This window comes from Miscanthus floridulus, chromosome 9, assembly GCF_019320115.1.
Source record: "Miscanthus floridulus cultivar M001 chromosome 9, ASM1932011v1, whole genome shotgun sequence".
NCBI classification, from domain to species: Eukaryota; Viridiplantae; Streptophyta; class Magnoliopsida; order Poales; family Poaceae; genus Miscanthus; species Miscanthus floridulus.
Window position 1 is genome coordinate 101,387,651 of NC_089588.1, and position 25,700 is coordinate 101,413,350.

Genomic DNA, 25,700 nt, shown 5'->3' on the forward strand with positions numbered 1-25,700 from the left:
ATGGAGGCCACCAGGGCCAAGATCGCGGCGCTGCGGAAGGACGTGAGCCGCGCGAGGGAGATGGAGGCAAAGCTCGCTGCAACGAACGGACGTGTGTAACATCCAAGATGTTAAAAAGCAGTTAAAACTTTGATCATGAGCATCATGAAGCATAATCATCAAGTATTGTTTCATTAATGCATTTTATGTTTCAATGAGCATGTCCATGTTGTATATGTGATGTTTCATAAATGTATTAATGAAACAATACTTGATGATTATGCTTCATGATGCTCATGATCAAAATTTTAACTGCTTTTTAACATCTGGGATGTTAAAACGTGGAGGTCTTGGAGGGCGAGACAGAGGTGGTCGGCGCTATGGAGAAACAGTGTGAAGAACGACGACACTTCGGGTGCTGAGGCTGAGGCGAAGCGGAAGAAAGAAGAGCCTCAGGACAAGGCACTGCTGTAGACCGGCGCAGGCCTATCTGGACGCGGCCAAAAAGGAGGTGGAGAGCATCAAGGCCGGGAGCTTCCAGTTCATGACCTCCATGGAGAGCATCGTGCTGTCGGCGGTGTACGCGCAGCTGAACATCACGTTTGTGCAGCAGGGCCAAGTACCAGCTACTGCTTCTCCCGTGCCATGGGCAGCGAGCGCGGGGCGCTGGCCCACTGGCAGACAGGCCGCCTGCATGCCGCTGCCACCCCAGCCGGCTACCGCTGGCCACCGCTGCTGCCGCCTCGACCGGCGTTCCCTTTGTTTCGTGTATCGGTTTTTTTTTTGTGAGGCGCTGGCGGCGTGGGATTTGATCCCTGGCCGCAGAGGGAGTGCAGGGGTCTGAGGGCGTGGGGTGCGTTGAAGCCTGGCATCATCCAAATAACCGTGGCCCTTGGATTGAGTTGAAGCCTTGAAGAAAGGACTATGAGCCATTGATTTTTATGAAGTTGTATTCCTGGGTTCATAATCTTTGGTGCACAATCGTTGGACTCTCTCAGCGGGGGATACATATTTGGGTGTACCTATAATAGTTTGGATTTGGATTGTTCCCTTATAGTTACCAATAATAACTCCCCGAATCATCAAAAATGTGAAATGTTCTCTCATTCTAAATAACTACGGAGCACAAAATTGAATATGCCCATCCTCTCAGCATCTCCAGAAACATCCCTGCAAAGTTTCCGATCGATCGGAGTTAATTTGAATCCTCTATGATTTTTTCTTGAAAAATTCAGCTGCAGCTTGATCATAGCGGACATGTCTGGTGTGTATATTAGACAATTCCAGTATCCAAACTTTTGATTTTGGAGCTGAAATTTGGTGGGAAGCTTTCATGTGGTGTTGTGAGCTTATGGTTAAAATTTCATATTTTTTAGACACTGATTGATAAGGTTTTCACTTTCTCTCCCAAAGTGACTCGTGTTGTCTTGTTCATACCGGTATGCTCTAGTTCTTGCTCGTATAGCTTTTGCACCTTCTCCGCTGTGTTCTCTGAGGTTTTTTTAGTGCATCCGGTCACCTGTTGGCCTGTGTGAACTCATCTTGGAAAGTTTTCAATTTGCGAGCATTTCGTTGGCGATGTTCGGACAGTGACCGAAATCGAAAGAAAATATGACTAGCCTCCCATTCAATCCCCTTTCTCAGTCCTTCAGGTGCACATGTAATGCTCTATGCTTAAATAGGACCAGCATATACTCGACTTTAAATTGCTAACATGCAGGTACGTACATTGATGTAATGTCCAAGTAGCTTAAGCTATTTCGAAGAAAATCACTCCTAATCAGCTAAACGTTCAAAATGTCAATTGATTCAGCTGGGGATCAGGAGAGAATCACTTGTCCATTTACACCAGGAGCTGGGAGCATAAAAATCTGCTTCACCCTACTCCCTATTATTTCTGGTGGGAATTAGCAGAGAATCAATTCTCATCAACTCCCGACCCTGCCCCCTCCTAGGAATCCAATACAATCACTCCACCGAAGAATCAAGGAGCATAGCCGAAGAATCAGACTTTAAACTTTTGGTAAAGAAAAGATTACCGTAGTTTCAGTTGGCTATTAGACACGTGTCGCCAATAGGTCAATTGACAAGAGGTTCTATCGCCGTTTGACATGCGGGAGGCTATTTATAAAAAGTAGCAAATATGCCCGTGCGTTGCAACGGGAGAAAAAAATTATTATTATAATAATTCCATGATTATATAAACCACTGTAGTCAAAACACAATCAACGAATTACAAATTTATTTTATTAATGTAAAAAGGGCTATAGTTCCAGCACCAACAACAACAGTGATTAGGATCTAGCACCGGCGGTCCAGCAAAGTAGGGATCAGGATTTGTTGCTCTTGTTTTCTAAACAAGGTTCTTTGTCATCTGGTTCATTTGAGGCTGAGGGTCATTGGCTTGGGATTTGATTGGACTTTATTTGGTCGGCTTGCTATGTTCCTACTCTTGTTTACTGGATGGACATGCTTCGATTTGATCCAAATCGATCCAAGACCATTGGTTTGGAAATTGGTCTCCATACCATATACTTTCTCATTTTCAAATTGTAAGTCATCCGAGCTTTTTTTAATATATATAGTTTTATTATGTATTTACATATAATGTATATTTAAGTGTGTAGCAAAATTATGTTTCTAGAAAAACAAAATGACTTACAATTCGGATTGAAGGGAATAGTACTTTATTTGACCCCTTATATGTGCCTTGCCGATAAGCACGGCAGATAAAAAACTTACTGTGTGCTGCGGTTTGGTCAAATTTTGGTGACATCTCATTTTGAAATAATAAATTGTGTCGCCCTGCAATATGATCGATAGATGCCATTTAAAGCTCATCGCAGTTGCTCCATGCAACTTAAACTAGCACAACGAACTACCACCAACGTAGCCACACTCCTAGCTAGTCAGCAAATCAACATTTGAGGTGGGTTATCACAGTGGGTTGACTTTGGAACCGAAGTGCAGGCACAGAAAGATTTATGCCTATGTGTGAAACATGTAGCTTGCACAGTCAGGAACTGATCCAAAACTCATGGATACAGGTGTAAATGGTACGGATATTTTTCGACTGGTCAACCAGCCGAAGGGCTTCAGTATCCTGTATGAAATGTACCATATCCAGAGATTTACTATCCATACCGTATCTGTATACAAATACTCAGATTTGGATATATATATATATGATGTCGATATTCAGTCATATCTTATCTGATATCCATAACTGCAAATCCAAGATTTACTGTAGCTATTCGTATTCGTATCCATAGGTATCTGACCGTATTCGATCTGTTCGTACCCGTACTTATGGCTACAGTGGAAAGGAAAGTCTAATGTAAGCGTTATTCCTTTTTAAATCAAACAAAACCATTAAAAAATTTTCTTTGATTGCCATATGCCAAAACAGTTATATAGCTATTGGGTTAACCTCTCCCAGCTCTAGATCCCATATGTTTGGGAGTTGGTTATCAAATTTCGATTTAAAAAAGAAGAACTATATTCTAGTTGCGGTAGTAGCCGCATTATGTTAGGCGATTCGGAGGTGTCGTAGTGATCTATTCTTTGAAAATTGCAATACATCTTTTATGCAAGCATGCAAGCTATTTTTAGGCGAACGTATTGGCTGCGGTTTTGGGCACTGCTGCAGCGTGACGGTGAAACAAAGGAATCTTTCTAGGTAGCGAGCGGGAAATTAGAGACCACTGCGTTGGAGCTATTCGTCTCTCACAGATGGAAATTTAATAATAGACTATGCCATGCATAATTTCTGTATTTCTAGTTACCTTGATTCATCAATAATATGACTGAAACTATGTAATATTGTAAATGCTGTGTACAGACATGAAAAGACAGGAAGTTCTCCTCCATTTTCTAAAAATAATCATTCTTTTATACTCACTCCCGCTCGCTCTGCTCCCACCGCCGCCAATTGCTGCTCGCGCCATCCCTCAAGGTGTTGCCGCACCTCCCCTCAAATTGCCGCCCGTGCCGCTGCTCGAGGTGCCACCGCTTGGCCCTTGAATTGTGGCCCGCGCTGCTGCTCGAGCCGCCGCCGCCCGCCTGCCCTGCAAGCTATGGTTTGAATTTGGAGAGTGTGGGTGCCGATTGGGAGTTGCTGAGATGGGGCTGGCAGTGGGGATGGGGATGAAATCAGGGGAGACCGAGAGTATGTCGCGATTATTGGGCCAACTAGGCTGCTATTGGCTTGTTGTCTACCTTCTGAGATTCTACAATTCGCTCCTGGCTTGTCTTTGATTGTTCGGCTCGTCAATTTGGTTCGAGTAGGAAGCCGAAGCCAGAGCTGAACACCAAACCTCTGGAAAACAAAAACCAAAAGACCGACATTTCGGTTAGGTTCGGTTCTTGGTTTTCGGTGAAAAACTGCCCAACCACAGGGGCGAAGCCACGTTGATTTTGGGTGGTGCACCGGCACCAGGCAAGAAAAAATATTTAATACTAAGTAGCTTATTTTGACCATTAAATCAGTTGTAAGAAGGCATATTTCTACACTGCTGTTAACGTTGTGCACCACCATAAATTTAGTACTAGCTTCGCCCCTGCTCAACCCTACTGAAATGCTATACGCCGCAACCTCTTTAGTGACATATATGGAAGTTGAAACTCTTTAATGAGCATAGGTAAACCGTAAAAGCATCAGCAAATCAAACATATATCTAACTAAAAATCTAAGGTAACCACTCTTAAACATATATGTACTCTTAAACTAGCACATCGAACTACCAGCAACGTAACCACTCCTAGGGTAGTTAGCAAATCAAAATTTAAGGTTTTCTTATCACGGTGGATTGACTTTGGGAACCGAAGACCACCAATCTGCAGGCATGTGCATGCGCAGTCTGGAACTGATCTGAACTCATGGCGCCGCTGCAGAAAGGGAAGTCTTTATCAGAAAGGAAAGTTTTATGTACAAATAAACAGCCATTTTATACTCACTTAGGGACATTTGCTCGAGCTGGTACAACCGATTGGGACAAGAGGTCGCTCATCGAGAGAACAGATTTATATAGAGGGTGCATGCTACAATTGGTTCGTGTCTATATACAATAATAATGACTCCACTCCATAAACGACCGCGTCAGTCAAAAAATATACTATCAGACGGGCAGGTGGAAATAAACAAAAGAAGGGTGGGTGGGGTGTCCATTTCTCGCTCGAACTTCAAAGCGCGGTCAGTTCTTGCTTTGTTGTTTAATTACGTCAACCATACCATGGGCACCCGCGATGGATGACTCATAAGCTAGCTCTAAGTATTTCAGTTCATGCTTTGTTGTTTAATTCCATAAACCAAGCTATGGGCACCTTCAATAGGTGACTCATAAGCTAGCTCTAAGTATTTTTTCATATTTTAATACAAGAGAGAGAAAAGTTAGCTCTTGATCAAGAGCTAGGATCGTACATACATTCCACGAATATGTGAGAGTGTCATGTGGGCATGTGGGCCTAATCATACTACATGTCGTTGCTAAAAGCTAACACTATTGGAGAGGTTGGCTTAGAGCTAGTAACCGACTCTTAGCCCATATATATGTGCCTTGCCGCTAAGAAGGCTAGCTGGCCCAGAACATTATTTTGTTTTATATGCATACATGGACCCTTCTTCACGACGAAAAGGCAGGACATGCGCACAAAAGATATATTATATATAGTGTGCAGCGTTTTGTTTAAATTCTGATGACATTTCATTTTCAAACAATAAGTTCAGCCCTACTTGATGGCATAGATACCGTTTCAAGCACATTTACAAACTAGTGCCACTATTCGTTTATTATTTCCGCTCTGCTGCTCAAGCCGCCGCCGCCCGCCTGCCCTGCAAGCTATGGTTTGAATTTGGAGAGTGTGGGTGCCGATTGGGAGTTGCTGAGATGGGGCTGGCAGTGGGGATGGGGATGAAGTCAGGGGAGACCGAGAGTATGTCGCCATTGTTGGGCCAACTAGGCTGCTGTTGGCTTGTGGTCTACCTTCTGAGATTCTTCAATTCGCTCCTGGCTTGTCTTTGATTGTTCGGCTCGTCAATTTGGTTCGAGTAGGAAGCCGAAGCCAGAGCTGAACACCAAACCTCTGGAAAACAAAAACCGAAAGACCGACATTTCGGTTAGATTCGGTTCTTGGTTTTTGGTGAAAAACTGCCCAGCCCTACGGAAATGCTATACGCCGCAACCTCTTTAGTCACATATATGGAATTTGAAACTCTTTAATGAGCATAGGTAAACCGTAAAAGCATCAGCAAATAAAACATATATCTAACTAAAAATCTAAGGTAACCACTCTTAAACTAGCACATCGAACTACCAGCAACATAACCACGACTGCAGAAATGCTTTTTAGGGGCGGCTTGTAACCCTTTGTAGGGGCGGTTTGGCCAGCCGCCCCTACCCAACCATCTCTACAAATCATGTATTTGTAGGGGCGGTTCCCAGGCCACCCCTACAAATCGATTTGTAGGGGCGGCTCGTGTTACCAGCCGCCCCTACAAATAGATTTGTAGGGGCGGCTATAGTACCAGCCGCCTCTATAATACCTGTTTGTAGGGGTAGTTCAATTTAGAACCGCTCCTACAGTAAGTTTTCCGCCAAAAAAATTCAAATTTACAATTCAAATTCGACCAGAATACTGTTTGTTTCCGCGTATTCCATCCAGCGTTCGCGTTGCCGAACGCCCAGCGACCAACGTTCCGAACCGCGTTCGCGTTGCCGAACACCCCGCGACCAGCGTTCCGAACCACGTTCGCATTGCCGAACTCCCCGCGACCAACATTCCGAACCGCGTTCGCGTTGCCGAACGCCCCGCGACCAGCGTTCCGAACCGCGTTCGCGTTGCCGAACGCCCTACGACCAACGTTCCGAACCACGTTCGCCCTTATACTACAAGCACAAGAGTATTATATAAACTACAATTATAAGTCCAATTCACAAGAATATATATAATCCATTATTAACTATACAAATTCCATAAACATTGTGATCAATGTCCTAGAGCTAGCCTTTCAGTCTCACGAAGGTATTGGTACTGAGGATTTCTACCTAAGTCAGACTCTTGGTCATGGTAGGTGCCTTTGACGTGTACAATCTGGTCCAATATGAAGTTGCAAAGGTCGCCAACGAGTTCTAAGAGTTGGTCATCCTTGTATGGGTCTCTTTTCATTCCTTTCTCTTCTTTCCACTACAAGAGAACATGTTTCGGTTTAGTATTTCATACCATGTAAGAAGTTTTTATACTACGGGTGAAGAGGTTCAAACTTACCCTTAAGGGGTGTCTCCTATAGGCACCGGTGTTACTCATCATAGAACATATATAGTATCCACAATGTACACTCCCAGGCTTCTGCTTGGGGCACTGTGTGTTTTGCATATGAAAATGTTAAGTAATGCTTTTGATAGTCATGTAATGAAGTACTGAAGAAGTAAGTTACACTTACCGCACATAGTGTTTTTATAGCCAGCTTTTCCTTCCTTGCTGGATCATGCCTTCCTCGATGATTAGTGACATAGAACCTAAATGCCCTATTCAAATTATTTTAGCAAATACAACCTGTTAGTATCCAAAAGTGAATGTTACAAGTATGTATACAAACATATAAGCTAATGAGGATTGTCGATATGTATACGTCTTGAGAATCCATATGAAGTCTTTGTATGTCACCGGGTCCCTATCTATTGAATCAAAGACCCATGCCATGCTCCTCCCGACATCGACGGCTATACAAATCTAATGTTGCATGGATTTAATCATAGAACTAGATAAGCTCTTTTGCATCGAATAAAATATATCGAACAAACCTTTAAGTATAGAGTTGAACTTACTCGAAGTTGTATGGTAGCCATATAGTAGAGTGTTGTTGGAGAGTTTTGAAAGCCAGGGCAATGTATGCCGCAACCTTAAGAGACTCTTCCCTTAGTTTCGCCGTATGGATGTGCTCTTTCTCCCGAAGAGTCTTTGCAACAGCTAGCTCTTTGGCATCCAGTTTCCACTGTTTAGGGTAATTAAAATTTGTTTGGGCTATAGCTTGAGGGTCTATATACCCGGCTTTCACACTTGGCATTTGTTTGACAATGTGCACTTGCATTCTACAAATCACGACGTGGGTTAGTTACAACAAAATTTAAAGATTACATTCATATCATATCGGAAGGACAAGGACTTACAGGCACCACGTGCAAATTAGATTCATCTCCATTGCTCCTAGGTGAAAGCATGTCTGCATGTCATTGAAGTCAAAGACAATTTTCCCGGCTGGGCTTCCAAATGTGCCGGTGGGAAAGCATGCTTGTATGAGGTCTATGCTCGTTGGGAGAACACGCAAGTACCAATCAAGGAACCTTCTCATTCCAAGTGGTAGGCGCTGGATGTCCTGGTTTGGTAGGAAGGGCTTGCCTCTTTCATATATTTTTGGGCAATCCTTTGACCATTTGATGGCATCAACATTTGGATACTGCTTTGCAATTTGGTGGAGATTGCTAGTGACGGCCTCCTTAGAACCCCGTGATGGGACTTTTTTAACTTGGTTCTTAGGCCTGAACTGATCATGGGAATACCACTTGGACACCGATGAAACATCTTTCATCAGAACATAAACTGGCAAAAAAAAGCAACATCTGCTTAACAAACATAGAGAGGAAAAGGTGTAAAAAAAGCAGCTGCTGCTTCCCAACCATAGAGGATAGGAAAGGTGGCAAAAATAGAGGATAGGGGAGATTTTGCAAAAAAAAAAAAGCAGGTGCTGCTTCCCAAAAAAAGCAACAACTGCCATACTGACTTTGCTCGATCACACATGAACATCATATGCTTAATATCTTCCGAACCTGATAGGCAGATCGGACAATCAGAAGTAGTAGACAGTAGTAGTAGGGAAGTAGTAGAAGTAGTTGATAGAAGACAAAAGTAGAAGTAGTAAACAGTAGTAGTAGGGAAGTAGTAGAAGTAGTAAAAGTAGCAGAAGTAGCAAAAAAGCTTATGGTAGAAGACAGAAGTAGAAGTAGTAAACAGTAGTAGTAGGGAAGTAGTAGAAGTAGCAAAAAAGCTTATAGTAGAAGTAGTACGAGGAGTACAGAGTATTGTACAGAGTAGCTGCACAGCAAAGCAAGCAAAAGAGGAGAGAGGAGGTGAGAGTTTGCCAAAAAAAAGGCAGCTGCTAGTTGCCAAAAAAAATAGAGCAGCTACTGCCAAACATAGAAGTAGTAGACAGAAGACCAGAAGTAGTAGTAGGGAAGTAGTAGACAGAAGTAGTAGGGAAGACAGAAGAAGAAGTAGTAGACAGCAGTAGTATGGAAGTAGTAGAAGTAGCAAAAAAAGCTTATAGTAGAAGTAGTAGGAGGAGTACAGAGTATAGTATAGAGTAGCTGCACAGCAAAGCAAGCAAAAGAGGAGAGAGGAGGTGAGAGTTTGCCAAAAAAAAAGGCAGCTGCTGGTTGCCAAAAAAAATAGAGCAGCTGCTGCCAAACATAGAAGTAGTAGACAGAAGACCAGAAGTAGTAGTAGGGAAGTAGTAGACAGAAGTAGTAGGGAAGACAGAAGTAGAAGTAGTAGACAGTAGTAGTAGGGAAGTAGGCAGGAACTGCACACGCACTGCGGCTCTAGCACTGGCTGCGACAGAGAGAAATAAAGCTCGAACGCTGGTCTGCAAACGTCATGAACAAGACAGCGAAAATGAGTTCAACTCACAACCGGAGATACCAAATCAAATGACAAGAAGAAAATTAAAACTACAAAGATTAATCAATGATTGATTGCTTTAGTAGGTCACGGATGCAAGCACTAAGACATAGACCAATCAAAAACAAGTAAGAACTAGCTGCTGCACTTGGCTCCAAAAATCACCAGTCAAATCCGACGAACATAGAAAGGAAGAGGCGAGCGGCTCTGCATGGCCGCCGGCTCTGTCTGGGAGCGGAGGGATCTGGTGCCGTGCTCGGCTGCTGGGCTCTGGCTCGGCGAGCAGCCCACCAAGGGCGAGCACTCTGCTGTGCCGGTTTGCTCAGGCCCGAAACACAGGAGACCGACAAAGCAAACAGGAGGAAGAGAACGGAGACACAGGAGGAAGAGAACGGAGACAGAGAACAGAGACTAAAAAATCAGAGAGAGGTTGCTATTGCATCAAGGAAACAGATGGAGGTGATGTGCTATTGCTGTTGGAGGAAGAGAGACAAGGAATAGATGGGGCTAGAATACTGTGCTCAATGGTGGCAAGCCACATTGGCCCATTTGGACTATATATATAGATGAGACCTAAATTAAGATTATGGGCCTGGTTTAAGGGCAGCCCTTGCACTTCGCTCTATCAAGTCAAACCTCACCAAATGCAGTAAGCGGTGGTTGCAACTTTAGAAAAGAAAAAACTCACAAACATGGAACAACAGTCAGCACATAAGATTAAAGTAATTGAATTATATTGCTCACAATAGTCTCTTGCATTAGTAGCAAGTAACAGCATACAAGCTTTCAAGTTGCTTCTGTTTCTGAAAATTGCTGTTTCAGAAACACCAAACAGACAAGAATGCATAGTCTTAATTTTTGCAGAAATCAACAAACAAAGAAATCAGCAGAGAGAAAACAGTGACCAAGCCCTTTAAATAACAACTCAAGTTATATAATAGCACATAAATGATCAGGTTGGCTAGTTAGTTTACACATGGTACTTTTAGGTCTCCAACAGCAACCAAAATAACATGTCTAGGAAATATATACACTGAGTGAAGTACTGCTGTTTCAGAAACACCAAACAGACAAGAGAACGACTTGCTAAAGAAAATATTAATTGGCATGCATAGTCTTAATTTTTGCAGAAATCCGCAGCCACTACTTGTAATGAACACAGAGCACATCAATCAGAACTGAATTACACTACTAGTATTCTAGTAATGAACACAGAGCACATCAATCTGACATTTGTCCTCTCCTTGGTGCACAACGAATATCACTTGGTGACCCTCACCTTGCTTTGGTTGATCAGGAGCACGAAATTAATCTGTAAAAGTGCACAGGAAAGCGTCACATTCAGCTAGCTTGTACACAAACAAGATCCACTGCTTTTAATCATGATCAATATGTGGCAACATAACAAATATGTGGCAGAAGTTCTTAATCACTCAATTAACGTAATTTCTGGGACCCACCATCTCCTGCTGCCAAAGCTTGCAAATTTCTCCAGGAAAAGTTCCAAAAGTTTACTGACGTCTGACTAAGGTGTTTTTGTTTTTTAAAAAAAAGAACCGTAGTGACCAAGCCTTTTTTGTGCTCTCCTACAGTCCTACATGTATTGGACATATGTTGTGAATCAAACTGGAAGGACCTTATCCAGCAATCACGCAATGCAGTAGCAAATCAGCACTTGGAGCGACTCAATAAAACCTACTGAATCAGACTGGGGTTCCTAATGATAGTGCAAAAAGGAATACTTTGTTCAAGATAGACGCTTGCTTGTGGACTGTTTAATATATACTAGCCTACAATAATTGATCGATAGCTAGGCACACATAAATTAGTTAGTTTGTTCAAGATAGTTAGGCAGAGGGAGGTGGCAGGTACGTAACGATAGAAAATGGTATTGCTGGAAATAATAAATAGACACTATTCAGAGGGGATAGTAACGCAAGCAATTTGCTCTTTCCAATGAAGAAAGCTTTAATCTTGCGACTTCTATCTTGACAATTCGGCTAGCAAGGTTGCTCAAGTGAATGCAAAATCTCTAAGCTCTATATATCATGGAAGACGAGTAATTGCAGGAACCACCACCATTCACCATGCATATATATATATATATAGCAGATCTATCTAACAACAAAAATAGATGAGGACGCGTCCAGCCTGTGACTAACATATACCACACACGTGGGCCAACTGGCCGGGATAAGAGCGGCGGCGGTGGCGGCACGGCGAGGGTCTTAACTGATGGCTTGGAGACATAGGGAGCAGCGACCGGTGGCGTTCAAACCCTAGCCCCCATGGCAGTGCTCTGCGAGAAAGACGAATTAGAGATCTGGAGACGGAGCGAGCGAAGATGGGAGGTGCACAAGTAGGAGAGGGGTGCCGCTCAAACCCTAGCCACCATGGCTTACCGTGCGAGGTGAGAGGGCGAGCAAGCGACGCTGCACACGAGGGAGAGGAGCGATAGGACGGGGAGCCTCTTTACATAGACATCCAATTCGCAAACCCTAGTGCCGCGGGAGGGAGCACGGACACCGCCGCACCTGGGCCATGGGAGGGCGAGGAGCAGGCCCGCGGCACCTCAAGGTCGGAAACCCTAGCGCCGCCGGCCGGGGGCTCTAAAACCCTAGCCACCGTGGAGATGGGGCGCACGGGTGCGGAGAGGGGGCGCGGGCGTCGGGAGAGGACCGGGGGTGCGGAGAGGGGGCGCAGGCGTCGGGAGAGGTCCGGGAGCCAGCGGGGCGCGGGGGAAAAAGTGGGCAGCCTGACGGCGTCGGGAGGAAGAAGAGAGCGCCCAACACATTCTCACCCGTGCGCCCTTTATTTATACTCAGGATTTCTAGGGGCGGTTCCTGATCCAGCCGCCCCTACAAATATTTTCTATTTTATTAAATTATTAATTCTGTATTTTTTATATCACAAAAACACAAAGTAATATAAAAACAATTGTATATATGCACAAATATAATATTTTGTATTATTCTATATATGCAGAAATATATATAAAAACAGTCGTAGTCAAAATAATATAGAAAACAAAAAAACAAAAATAAAAAATTTGAATTTTAAAACTTCGATTACAATTTTATGACATTAAATAAAATAAAATAACAACTGTTCATGATGAACAAGTGTGATTTCTCTTTTTAATCTGTGGCTGAAACTTGTAACTAGTTTTTCTCCATCATACTAACTCCAAATGTGATGGTTTTTTTCCTAATTTTTTCTAAAATCATGCTCTATCATTTTAGTCTAGTCATCTATCTTTGTCACTAATTTTGAATAATTCAAATTTTGAATTTCAGAAAATGACAGCTTCAATCCTGATTTTCAACCACTAAATGATTTCAGCTGTAAAGGTGATGAATATAAAAGTTGTATAACTTGTCAAGATCTCCTACTTATATTTTGGCCATTTCTTCATTTCATAAAGTGTTAAGTGATTTTATAAAGTTTTAGTAGTAATAGAGTGGATGTTGAAATAGATTCATCCGGATGTTGTAAAGGGTAGTCTCACACACATGCATAAATGTAGTCTCACACATATACAAAAATATGTAGTCTTACACACATACATAAATATATAGTCTCACACGCATATCAAGTCTTACAAACACACACTTACACAAACACTCCACGTTCAACAACTAGCTAGCCCGCTGTAACAACTTTCCCCTTGACACTTTTTCGTTCCCATGACAATATGTCTTTGGGTAGGTTCTTTTCAACAACACTGATCTTCTTAGGAAAGTCTGTGAATAGTGGCATCTCATTATAGTTATTGTAAGCTTCAACATCGTCCACGCCATCAACTCTAATAATGTGTTGTTTCCCGGAGGCAACCACGTGCTTTGTCTTCTTCTTCGGGGGGAGGTTACTTTGTGGGTTAGACATATAGAAAACTTGTGCGACACGTAAAGCGAGCACCCAAGGGTCATCTTGGTAGCCTAGATTCTCGAGGTCCAGGACTCTCAATCCGATCTTGTTCAGTTGGTGTTGTTTGATCGAGCGGCATCGAAACAGGGCCACCATTATATCCCTTCTATAGTCAAGTTCTCATATCTCTTCAATGATGCCAAAGTATTGGATCTTTCGCCCCAATCCATCGAAAGCCTCTATTCGAACGCCGCTGTTTTGGTTCACATATTTACTATCCTTTGCGTGGGTATAGTACGTATACCCATTGATGTCATAAGCATTCTAAGATGTCACTTGTCTCGATGGCCCCTCCACCAACCTACTGATGGTAATAGAGTCTATGGTTTCTCCAGGCTATATGTTTTGGTCCTTCAACCATGTAGTTAGTCGTTGCTTGTGTTGTTTCATGACCCAATCATCTGAACGGCCATTTCTCTACGCCACAATGATAGCCAAGTGTTCATCAATGTACGGTTGCATCAGTTGTGTACTCTGCAAGACACTGTAATGCGCCCGACTCACCTCTTTGTAATCGTGGTCGATGAACACTTTTCTACCACTGGTGCCCTTCCCAGCCAGCCTACCCTTGTGACGAGAATCGGGTTTACCAATCCCTTTCTGTACTTTTAGGTACTCTTGACAGCACTCGACGACTTCTTCAGTAATGTAACCCTCTATCATGGAGCCCTCTGGGTATGCTCGATTATGCACGTATCGACTTAGAACCGACATGAACCACTCGTTGGACCATATTTCATGCAAGTAGCAAGGGCCCAGTGCATGTATGTGATGAACCATGTGAATCATGAGATGTGGCATTATATCAAAAAAGTAGGAGGTAAACACATCTCTAGTTGATTTTGTGTCTCCACCACAAATTCATGTAGGTCACTCAGCTCTTGCATGCAAATCATCTTCTGTGAGATCTTCGAAAAGAAGTAGCACATGCGGGTGATGGCCATTTTCAAGAACTCTGGCTTTATAGCCCTGATTGCAATAGGTAGAAACACTTTCAGCATCACATGACAATCGTGAGCCTTGTAGTGTGTTATTGACAAGTCCTTCATCGACACTAGCTTCTTCACATTTGCTGAAAACCCGGTTGGGACTTTGACCCCCCTTAGGAAAGTGCATATAGCTCTCTTCTCGTCTGGTGTTTGGTTGAAGCACGCCGCGGGTAGAGTGTATTTTCCATTAGCCTCAGGTACTGGGTGAAGCTGTGGCATCACGTTTAGCTGCACCATGTCTTTCTGTGCTTTCAGACCATCCTTTGACTTGCCTGTGTCCATCAAGGTAGCAATGAGACTCTCAAAGACATTCTTCTGCACGTTCATAGCATCAATGGCATGGGGGACCTCCAAGTCTGGCCAATAAGGCAGATACTGAAAGAAGATCGATTGTTTCTTGAAAGGTACGCCTTCGACTGGAGGTGTGCTTCTATCTCTGTTTGCCCCATCCGGATTTTTCTTTCCATAGACGACGCGTATGTTTTTCACCATTCTGTACACATGTTCTCCGTTATGACGTCTCTCTGGAGGGGGTTCAATCTCCGGGGTGTTGTCATAAAATCTAAAGAACAATTTTCTGTGGTACTTGTGACTTATCTTTAAGAAGCGTCAGTTCCTTAGGTAAACTATCTTCTTGGATGCATCCAGGTACACCCATGTAGTACCATCCAAGCAAACGAAGCATCCCGTCTTCCCTTTGATCTGTCTAGACAAAGCAAACAGCGCGGGATAATCATTGGTAGTAACAAATATTATTGCTCTACATATGAAGTCCTCCTTTCGGAACGCAACATACATTGGCTCCCCATGCCTCCATAGCCTCTCCATTTCTTGCATCAAAGGCTCGAGGAACACATCTATATCAATGCCTGGTTGTTTAGGGCCAAAAATAAGAATAGTGAGGAGAAGGTACTTTCTATTCTGACACAACCACGTTGGGATGTTGTACATGGTCAAGATCACTAGCCAAGTGATGTGGTCGCTCATCCTCTCATTGTAGGGATTCATTCCATCGGTGCTCAAGCCAAAACGTACATTCCTTGGGTCATCGCTGAATTCTTTATGCTTCTCATCGAACCTTTGCCACTGACTACAATCAGTCGGGTGTGCAATATTATCATCATCCACCTTGCGCTCATCATCCCACCATGTCATGAGTGCGGCTTCTTTAGGGTTTAGGAAGATACGTCTCAAGCGGTCGATCACTGTCAGGTACCACATTACCAAGGCAGGAATTCTTCTCTGCTTTGCATCGTTGCCTAATGGAGTGTCCTCTGGGGGCTGAGATTCTTGTACCACCTTTTTTGTACCCTTCTTATTCCTCTTTTTCCCCATACCGCTTCGTCCCCACCGTAAAGGTCATTGTTCTTGTACCGGCTGGCCCCACACTGGGGACATTTATCAAGTGACTTGAACGTTTTGCCACGAAAAAGTATACAGTGGTTGGGGCATGCATGGATTTTTTCAGCCCCATTGTCAATGGACTTATGACCTTCTTCGCTTGGTATGTGTTGGTGGGAACTGAGTTTGGTTGTGGCATTACCCATGATAGGAGATGCAATAGATCATTGAAACTACAGTCTGACCAGCCGTACTTAGCCTTCAGGATGAGTAGCTCAAGCACAAAATGTAGCAATGTCCAATGTGTCGGACAGCCCTTTTCAACACCATACACAGTCTCCTTCGATGCTTTTGTCACCCTTTTCAAATTTTATAGACCTTTCGGGCTATTTAGTAAAATCTCTGGTCCAAGGGCTCGAATCATGTCCTCCAAATCATCTTCATCCCTGACACGTGCTCCACCATCATTATTGGCACCACCTTCGTCGTTACCATCCCAACCACCAGCATCACCACCTTGTTCATTGCCAAACTCGAAATCCATTCGTGCATCAAGCTCTGCTGAATATTGGGACAGAGATTCTATGGTTTCGTCGTCGTATTCCTCCTCATCCTCGTCGTTAACAATAACCGTTTCACCATGATGAATCCACACTGTGTAGTCCTCAACAAATCCTCGCATAATCAAATGTGATCTGATGATAGTCACGCCTGTCCATGCCATACGGTTCTTGCAATATTTACAGGGACAAATAATTGTATCCTTATTCTCTTTCAATGTCGTTGCATGCTTCTTTGCGGCTTAAATAAATTTATCCACCTCTTCACAGAAACCTGCCTTGAACCTTAATGAACCATACATCCAAGAGTTCCTGTACTCTATCTTTTACAACAACAACAACAAAACAAACATTAAAGGACTACTTATTCAGATATATATAAAAATAAATCAAATTAATAATTACTTGAGAATAATTGTATATACTTCAGATATATATGAATATAAATCTAATATAATTACATGAAGCATACAAACATACCATGGTAGAGGAAAATTAATTAATGGCCCATTTATCCATAAATAATTAAAATACATATTTGTTGATTACAATAAACAATTTCAAAGACAACAATTAGCAACAATTATATTTTGCCCAATATCTTTCATACAAACCCTAGTCCAATTTCATCAAACATAAATTTACAAAAACAAAATTAATAAAAAAACCAAACCCTAGATCTAGATCCACATGCACATGAAACATCCATAAAACTAACTAATTGTTCACTAAATTCAAGAAACATGGACCAAATAAGGGTATGATCTTGTTCCCCTCCCTAATTTACCCTAGTACATTCAAAACTTGGGTCTAATTTGCTTCATAAGTAGCTCAAGCACCATAGAAGAGAGAGAAAAACAAAACTCTAATTACTCACTAACCAACCATTAAAACTTCAAAAAAAGTGAGGAATAGCATTTTCTTACCTTATACAACCTCTCCACCAAGGGATTTGAGACCAAAACCTTCCCCACTTAGTAGAGCAATTTTTAGGAGGTGTCCAAGGCCTCCCCTCCTTTCTTTCACGGGTTGGAGTGAGTAACCTGAGGAGGAAGAAGGTGCTGCAGTTTGCTTTATATGTGGGTCATTTGTAGAGGCAGCTGGTGATTGAGCCGCCCTACAAATCGGAGGTATTTATACGAGGGCATTTGTATGGGCGGCTGAATCACCAGCCGCCCCTACAAATAGCAACGCCAGGAACGGCTGGTGATAGAGCCGCCCCTACAAATCAGACCCATTTGTAGGGGCGGCTCGTATCACCAGCAGGCCATGCTGTTCCATTTGTAGGGACGGCCAGTGTCTGGGCTCCCGAGCACGCCACTGTAGGGGTGGCTCCATCACCAGCCGTCCCTACAAAAAATTCGTTCCATTGCTACAAACCGTTTTTCACGTAGTGAACCACTCCTAGGATAGTTAGCAAATCAAAATTTAAGGTTTTCTTATCACGGTGGATTGACTTTGGGAACCGAAGACCACCAATCTGCAGGCATGTGCATGCGCAGTCTGGAACTGATCTGAACTCATGGCGCCGCTGCAGAAAGGGAAGTCTTTATTAGAAAGGAAAGTTTTATGTACAAATAAACAGCCATTTTATACTCACTTAGGGACATTTGCTCGAGCTGGTACAACCGATTGGGACAAGAGGTCGCTCATCGAGAGAACAGATTTATATAGAGGGTGCATGCTACAATTGGTTCGTGTCTATATACAATAATAATGACTCCACTCCATAAACGACCGCGTCAGTCAAAAAATATACTATCAGACGGGCAGGTGGAAATAAACAAAAGAAGCGTGGGTGGGGTGTCCATTTCTCTCTCGAACTTCAAAGCGCGGTCAGTTCTTTGCTTTGTTGTTTAATTACGTCAACCATACCATGGGCACCCACGATGGGTGCACTACTGGAGGCCGCGGCTTTGCCGAGTGTTTTTACACTCGGCAAAGAGCCCTTTGCACTCGGCAAAGGCTTTGCCGAGTGTAGCACTCGGCAAAGTCCGCTCGGCAAATTTTTTCTCGGCAAAGGGTCTTTGCCGAGTGCTTTTTATCGGGGCACTCGGCAAAATAAAAAATAATTTTACCGAGTGCTTGGGGCGGCACTCGGCAAAATATTTTCGGCCGTTCCACATTGACCGTTAACGGTTGTTTTGCCGAGGGGCTGACCCAGCACTCGGCAAAAAAAAAATTTATTTTTTTTAAAAATTACTTTGCCGAGTGCCCAAGTCTAGGCACTCGGCAAAGTTTTTTAATTATTTTTTTAAAAATTACTTTGCCGAGTGCCCCTGTTAAGGCACTCGGCAAATTTTTTTTATTTTTTTTAAAAAAATACTTTGCCGAGTGCCCCAGCCTAGGCACTCGGCAAAGAATTTCTGGATTTTTTTTAAAAAATACTTTGCCGAGTGCCCCTGCCCGGGCACTCGGCAAAGTTTTTTTTTTATTTTTTTAAAAAATTACTTTGCCGAGTGCCCCAGCCCAGGCACTCGGCAAAGAATTTCTGGATTTTTTTTAAAAAATACTTTGCCGAGTGCCCCTGCCCGGGCACTCGGCAAAGAATTTCTGGAATTTTTTTGGAAAAAACTTTGCCGAGTGCCTTGTCCATGGCACTCGGCAAAGACCCCGAGAATTGTAATTTTTTTTTACATTCCATTGTAACAGACAATATATATATATATATATATATATATATATATATATATATATATATATATATATATACATCAATCATCACATCTATATCACCAACATGCATTATATATCACAAGCACACGCATATTTAATAAATCCATCACAAATTCACCAAAGTTCAACATCACAAGTTTATTATTACAAGTTCGACATCACAAAGTTCAACATCTCTACTGCGGCGACGGAAACTGCAGGTGTGGCCCCCTGGACAGCGGTGAAGGACCGGACTGCGGCGAAGGGTTGACGTGATCAGCCGTCGGTGACACGCTAGCGGGATTGTTTGAACCCGCCGACGGAGGCTGCACAAAAGAGAAGAGATTGCATGTGTTAGACTAAAAATTGAAAATTTCGGCAGCACCTCCCTGCACGGGGAGGTTTCCAACCTGCAAGAAACAACGGCACGAAGGCCGACAATCACAACGGCACGAAGGCCGACAATCCCAACGGCACGAAGGCCGAAAATCACAATGGCACGAAGGCCGACAATCCCAACGGCACGAACGCATTAAACTTCCATACTCACAGGAGTGAAGTGTCGAACCGGAGCTAGAGCTGGCAACTGCACTTGGACACCCGATGCTTGCCCGATGGTTTGCATGATCTGATACATGTCCGCCATCTGCTTCTTCGTGGCCTCCAGCTCTGCGGTCAGGTGCGCTTGCGTCTCCCTTGTCTCTGCCAGCTCGGCCTGCAGTGTTTCAATCACATGTTTCAGTATTGCAAATCTGATCAATGTGTGTAACGCTCAATGTACGACGAGTGAAACCAGAATTACCTGAAGTTCGTCGACCCGCGACAGTGTTGGAGTAGGCCGTGCACGTATGGGAAGGCTTCTGGCCGTGCTCCGTGCCCTCACGTCGGAGAGAGAGGGTGCAGAGCTCGAGGAGTCGGCGCCGTCTGCAATCCACAACCGCCCAGTGCTTCCTGCCTTGCCCCAGCCTCACGATCACCTCTGTCTCAAGGGGCTCAGTGCTCAGATTGTGATCTGAGCCACGGAGCGCCCTAACCGCCTCCGTGTAGTCTCTGACCTTAGCGTGGACGCTCGGGTCAGAGTAAGCCTGGACAGGGGCATCCGGGTTGAAGACGACACCAGATTTCACTCGGCCCATGTGGGACACAGCCCATGCCCCAAACTCCGACACCGGCACGTCCGGGTGTGCCACCTCCTGCGAGAAAGACGGCAAGATGATTAGAAATCAGGCAAAATTGAGCGTTAGAATAGATAAATGACATCTCGTACAAGTGCCCGCTTGAATGCGGGGAGGTTGCGGCTGCCTTGGTGGTGAGTTGGAGCGGTCCTCAGTGCCCGCTTCCGCTTGCCTTGCTCGTGCTTTGCGATGTACGCCGGGTCAAGGTACCTGTCCACGATCCTCGACCATGCCGATCTATGCGACATGCACCACGAGGCCGGCACCTACACATCATCAAGTGTTTGACATATAAGAAGATCAATTCTAGACCTACTAAATCTCAAAATGAATTAATATTATTCACCTACCTGAAGGTACTGCTCCTTGGTCAGCGCCACATTTCTTGCGCCGGTTTTGTTGAGGGGCTCTTTCTTGATGGACCTGTAGTAGTCGACGTGGGCCTGGAGTCGTGCCTCGTGAATCATGTCGCCGACGTACTTCTTACAGGCTCTGTGTGCCGTCTGATCCGCCAGGGTCTCTCTACCTTCTTCGGCCTTGAAGTACCTCTACATACAAACATGATGTATCCATTCATTATTTCAATAAAAGACTTAAGCAATAGAGGAGATGTATTGAGCTATGTTGTGAGACACTTACCCAAAAGTCCGCCAAAACCCGCTCCTGCTTGTTGTCCTGCTCGTCATCCGAGCCGAGCTTGTACCTGTCCCACGACCAGGCCGGCTCCCACCTCCCCTCTTTCAAGTCCACAAGGCCGGGGAAGTGTTTCCTGCACAGACATCCCAGGACGGTAGCGGGGGTGCGTGGGGGGTCAAGAGCACCCGACAGAACTAGCCAGCCCCTGCACAAGTGATTACGAAAAATTATCAGTTTCTCTTTTGATTTTCAATGTATCATATGAAGTACTAGTGATAACATCTATAGTTACTTACCTTCTTCCCACAGGACGAACCATAGGGCGTCGGTCAGGAAGCGGAATCGGAGGAAGGCTTGTGGGACCTCGCAGGTAGGGAGCCGAGAAAGCAGAACTATCCTCCGTCTGCTGAGTCCCCTCGTCCCCCGACGGAGTGTCGGTGGTCGTGCCCGTGGCCGCCACGTGCTCCTCCGGGGTAGGAGACGGGTCCTCCGGCTGGTCGAGAGCCGGGGGAGGAGGCGGGTCCCTCCTAGGGCGACCCTGACCCCTCCCCCTCCCCCTCCCCCTCCCCCTCCCCGTGCTGGGGCGACCCGGGCCTGCTCTCGCCGCTGGGGGTGAAGACGTCCCCTCGCCTCCATCAGGAGGGCGTAGCCTCTGGTACACCGAGAGCACCTGCCTCGGTGAACGGTTGCCCACCATCTTTGTTCTGTCACCTGCAATGTACAAAGAATGAACAACAAGCGTTAGTACATACATGTCAAATAGTTCAAAATGAATAAGCATAACAAAATTTAATAAAAAAACATAGTATTACATGGTTTAGGAATAATCTTCATGATTGGGGTCATAGGTCTCATCATCACTGTCAAAATTGTCCAAATGGGCAAAACTATTCAAAGGTTCTGTGTCTTCTTCATTGTCTTTGCCTAAATGGAATCGCTCAAGCATTTGAATGTCCTTCGGATTTAGCACTACATCTCTAGGGTCCTCGTCATCAACCGTTTCATTGTCTACTTCCATTGCGGTCGTCACACCGGGTAAGACTATCTCAAAGCTCCCTTGTAGCTCATCTGCTTGATAGAACTCTCCATCATATGTGTTTGTGTCGAAGGTGTAATCTTCATCGTTTGGAACAGGTAGTTTACCGTGCGAAGATACCTGGTGCACAATAGACCAACCCTTAAGATGGTCTTTGTCTTGGCACGCGTATGGCGTATGATACACCTGCACGGCCTGTTGAGCCACAATATAGACATCTTTTCCTTTATAGACGGAATCATGCCTAATCTCGACTAGCCCAAGATGAGGGGTCCGTCTCGTTCGTGCAGGATCAAACCAGTGGCACTTGAATATGACAGGAGTAAGAGGTACCCGACCCTCATATTCAAGTTCATAGATCTCCTCAATTATTCCGTAGTATTCGACGTCATTAGTGCCCGGCGTAAAAACTTGGCTGTTGGTGGTTTTCCGACCGGGCCGAGTCTGCTCGTGTCTTGACGTGTGGAAGCGATATCCGTTCACATCATAACCGGTATATGACTTCACCCTTAACTTGAAGCCGTTTGCAACCTGTCTCAACTCGTCACTCATGGACACATTGGTTTGCGCCTGCAAGCTCAAGCATGATACATCGTTATACTATTGGAACGTACAAGCTAGTAAGGAATATCGACGAACGTACGACCTTTTGTTTGAACCAAGAAATAAAATCAGGCCTCCCAGCTCCCGCACCCTCTGAAAGAAGGGTATCATGTTCGTGCGAGGTAGGATCCCTTGATTGATGCCACTCTTGACGAACAAATTCCCTGTACCAAAGAGAATCAATGGGGTTCGATACAGAACAGTGACGTCGTATTGAAACAAGTTCGTTGAGAACTTACTTAATGAATGGCGCAACCTCGACAAGGTTGGTGAACACATATAGCGTGATTCTACGCCACTCTTCTGGATCCAATCTCTTGGGGGTCGATCCACTTGCGCTGCCTAGTTGGCATTTGAAAAGGCTGAGGGTCGATTCAACTTCGCCATCGCCTGAGTCTACCTCCACGTACCTGGAGGATTTACACTTCGGGCAGTACTTTGCATCCGCGTGTTCTTTCCTAAATAGGACGCACCCCTTCGGACACACATGTATCTTGTCATACGGCATCTTAAGTGCAAGAAGAAGCTTCTCTGACTCGTACAAGTTCTTTGGCATAATGTGTGTCTTCGGTAGCATATCGCTCCACACGGCCACCATCTTGTCGAAGCCTTCTCGACTTAGGTTTAACTCGGCCTTCAACCCCATTACGCGACCAATGGCGTCCAACTGAGAAACATTAGTATGATCATGAAGGGGTCTCTGTGCCGAGTCCAACATCAGGTAGAAGGCATCTGCGGCAGCCTCCATCTCCTCCTTGTCACATCCTTCAGCGAACTGAGCTTGGTGCGTGTCATCCAGCATGTCTGCTACCCCGGCATCATCATCGAAAGCCTCGAGCCGTGGTCTCACCACCTCCTCCCTGATACGATCGGCTTCACCATGGTGGATCCACCGGTGGTAGCCCGGAGTAAATCCAAACTTCACAATATGTTTACCCATGGTTAACCTATCTTTCCTTCTTCTGTTGTCACAACCGCTGCACGGACAAACCACTAGAGAATGGCCTCCGGCACTCTCACCAAATGCATGCTGTAAGAATTCTTCGACCTTGACTATAAACAGCAAGTCGTAATCGTGCTCGTCTCTCCAGAGCGTGTACATCCACTCACGGTCCTCCATCCTTTAACAGACGTATCAGCACATATGAGTCACCATCAATTGCATCTACGCGGTGTCCCTACTCTCTAATAGGTGAGGATAGGTCCTAATCCCACCCGTGGATCCGTAGACGAGGTTAGTTTCCATGCTCCGCGCCTATCTGAGACGGAATTTCGGCAGCACCTCCCTGCTGTTCTCCCGATACACGTCCTGCAAGGGAGAGTGTGTATCCGGAGAACAACAGGGGGTGATGCCGAAACACCGTCTCGGACCGGAGCGGACCATGAAAACTAACTCATCTACGCATCCGCGGGCTGTCCAAAAAACGTGGACAATCCGAAACAGAAATGCTCGCAGATATGCAAAGATCTGCATACCTCCAAAGATATCTCTTTCGGACGGGAGACGCCTAACTAGGCTACACGATCTACGACGACAGACAAGCGGAAAAAGAGATGATTTATACCTAGGGTGTCGGTGAAGTCAGGCTAGCGAGGCAGTGGCGAGTCGACGCAGTGGCGAGGCGACGTAGTGTAGGCAGACCCGCGACGCCGACAAAAACGATCGGGGACCTCCGGGTCACCTCCGATAGGTCCTGCTCTACGAAAGAAGAAACACGACACTATAAGTTTAAAATTTCGGCAGCACCTCCCTTGCACGGGGAGGTTTCCAAAACCTGCAAAAAAACAACGGCACGAAGGCCGACAATCACAAACGGCACGAAGGCCGATAAGAACAGCGGCACGAAGGCCGACATCACAACGGCACGAAGGCCGACAAACGGAGAAAGGGTGGATATACCTTGCCCACGCTCGTAGGCGGTTCGGTGACGGTAGGGGCGTCGACGGGACGGGCACACGGAGAAGACGGCCGAGGCACCTCCTCCTCCCCTCTACCTCGGCTTCCTCCCCCTCTCCCCTTCTCCTCCTCCTTCCTCTCCTCCTCCTTCCTTTTTCTTCTCTTTTTTCCTTCTCCTTTTCTTCCTTTTTCCTTTTCTTTCTTTCTCTTCTTTTTTCTTCCTTCTTCTTCCTTCTTCTCCTTACTGCTGCTTCCTCCTCCTTCTTCCAGCCGGCGGCAAGAGCAGGGGCGCACGGGGCCGGCGCGTGCAGGGGAGGACAGCCGCGCGCCGCCGGCGGTGGCAAGCAAACGCGCGGACGGCGGCGGCGGGCATCGCTGACGGCGGCGTGCGCTTCCGGGCTGGGGGGTACTCTGGGGTGGGCGCGCTGTGGCGGGGGCTCGCCGGCGTGGGGCGCGCCGGGGAGCCGCGCGGCTGGGCTGGGGGTGCTCGGGGGCGGGGGCGTGCTCTGCGGGGGTCGCCGGCGTGGGCGCGCCGGGGAGCCGCGCGGCCGGGCGGCTCGGCTGGGGTCCTCGGGGCGGGGGCGCGCCGGGGCCGCGCGACGCTGGGGGTGTCTCGGGCTGTTCGCTCCGGCGTTGTCGCGCCGGAGCCGCTCCCGGGCTGGGGGTTGCTCGGGGGAGGGGGCACGCGTGCGCGGCGGAGCGGCGTCGGGGTGCTCGGGGCGCGGTCTCGCCGGCGTGGGCGCGCTGGGGAGCCGCGCGCCGGGCTGGGGGCTGCTCGGGGGCAGGGGCGCGCGGGGGCGGGGGCTCGCCGTGGGCGCGCCGGCGCGGCGGAGCGGCACGGGCGCGCTGGCCGGCAGGGGAGGCCGGCGGCGTCGGGACAGAGCAGGCGGCTAGGGTACTGGGGGTGGGGGGATTTTGGGCCGGCGTTTTTATTTAAAAAAAAAATTTGCCGAGTGTAAGCCCCTTGAGCACTCGGCAAAAAATTTTTTAATTTTTTAAAACTTATTTTGCCGAGTGCCAGCGTCAGGCACTCGGCAAAAAAATTTTTTATTTTCGAAAATCAGCTTTGCCGAGTGCCTTCTGGGCCGGCACTCGGCAAAGCCCACTTTGCCGAGTGCCCCCCATGGCACTCGGCAAATTTTTTTTTTTTTTTGATTTTGGGCCCAAATTTTTTTCTGTGGCCTTGTGACAGTATTTAAAACTCTATTTTAAAATTTGGGGCAATTTTGA

General features: G+C 45.8%; 1 protein-coding gene across 1 annotated transcript; it reads left to right on the forward strand.

Annotated features, from left to right (window-relative positions):
- Window positions 1-25,364, forward strand: LOC136480417 (uncharacterized). Its single transcript, XM_066477966.1, has 3 exons — window positions 1-66; window positions 464-598; window positions 24,741-25,364. Exons 1-3 carry the CDS (start codon window positions 1-3, stop codon window positions 25,362-25,364), a joined length of 825 nt encoding a protein of 274 aa, XP_066334063.1.
- Window positions 25,365-25,700: the final 336 nt, after the last annotated feature.

What these genes read in the sequence shown, in the direction of transcription:
- LOC136480417 (XM_066477966.1), top strand. Translation starts at nt 1, where the DNA reads ATGGAGGCCACCAGGGCCAAGATCGCGGCGCTGCGGAAGGACGTGAGC. An exon ending in GCCGCGCGAGGGAGATGGAG is followed by an intron (nt 67 to 463) that starts GCAAAGCTCGCT and finishes AGACCGGCGCAG; the next exon opens with GCCTATCTGGACGCGGCCAA. An exon ending in CGTTTGTGCAGCAGGGCCAA is followed by an intron (nt 599 to 24,740) that starts GTACCAGCTACT and finishes TCCTTCTTCCAG; the next exon opens with CCGGCGGCAAGAGCAGGGGC.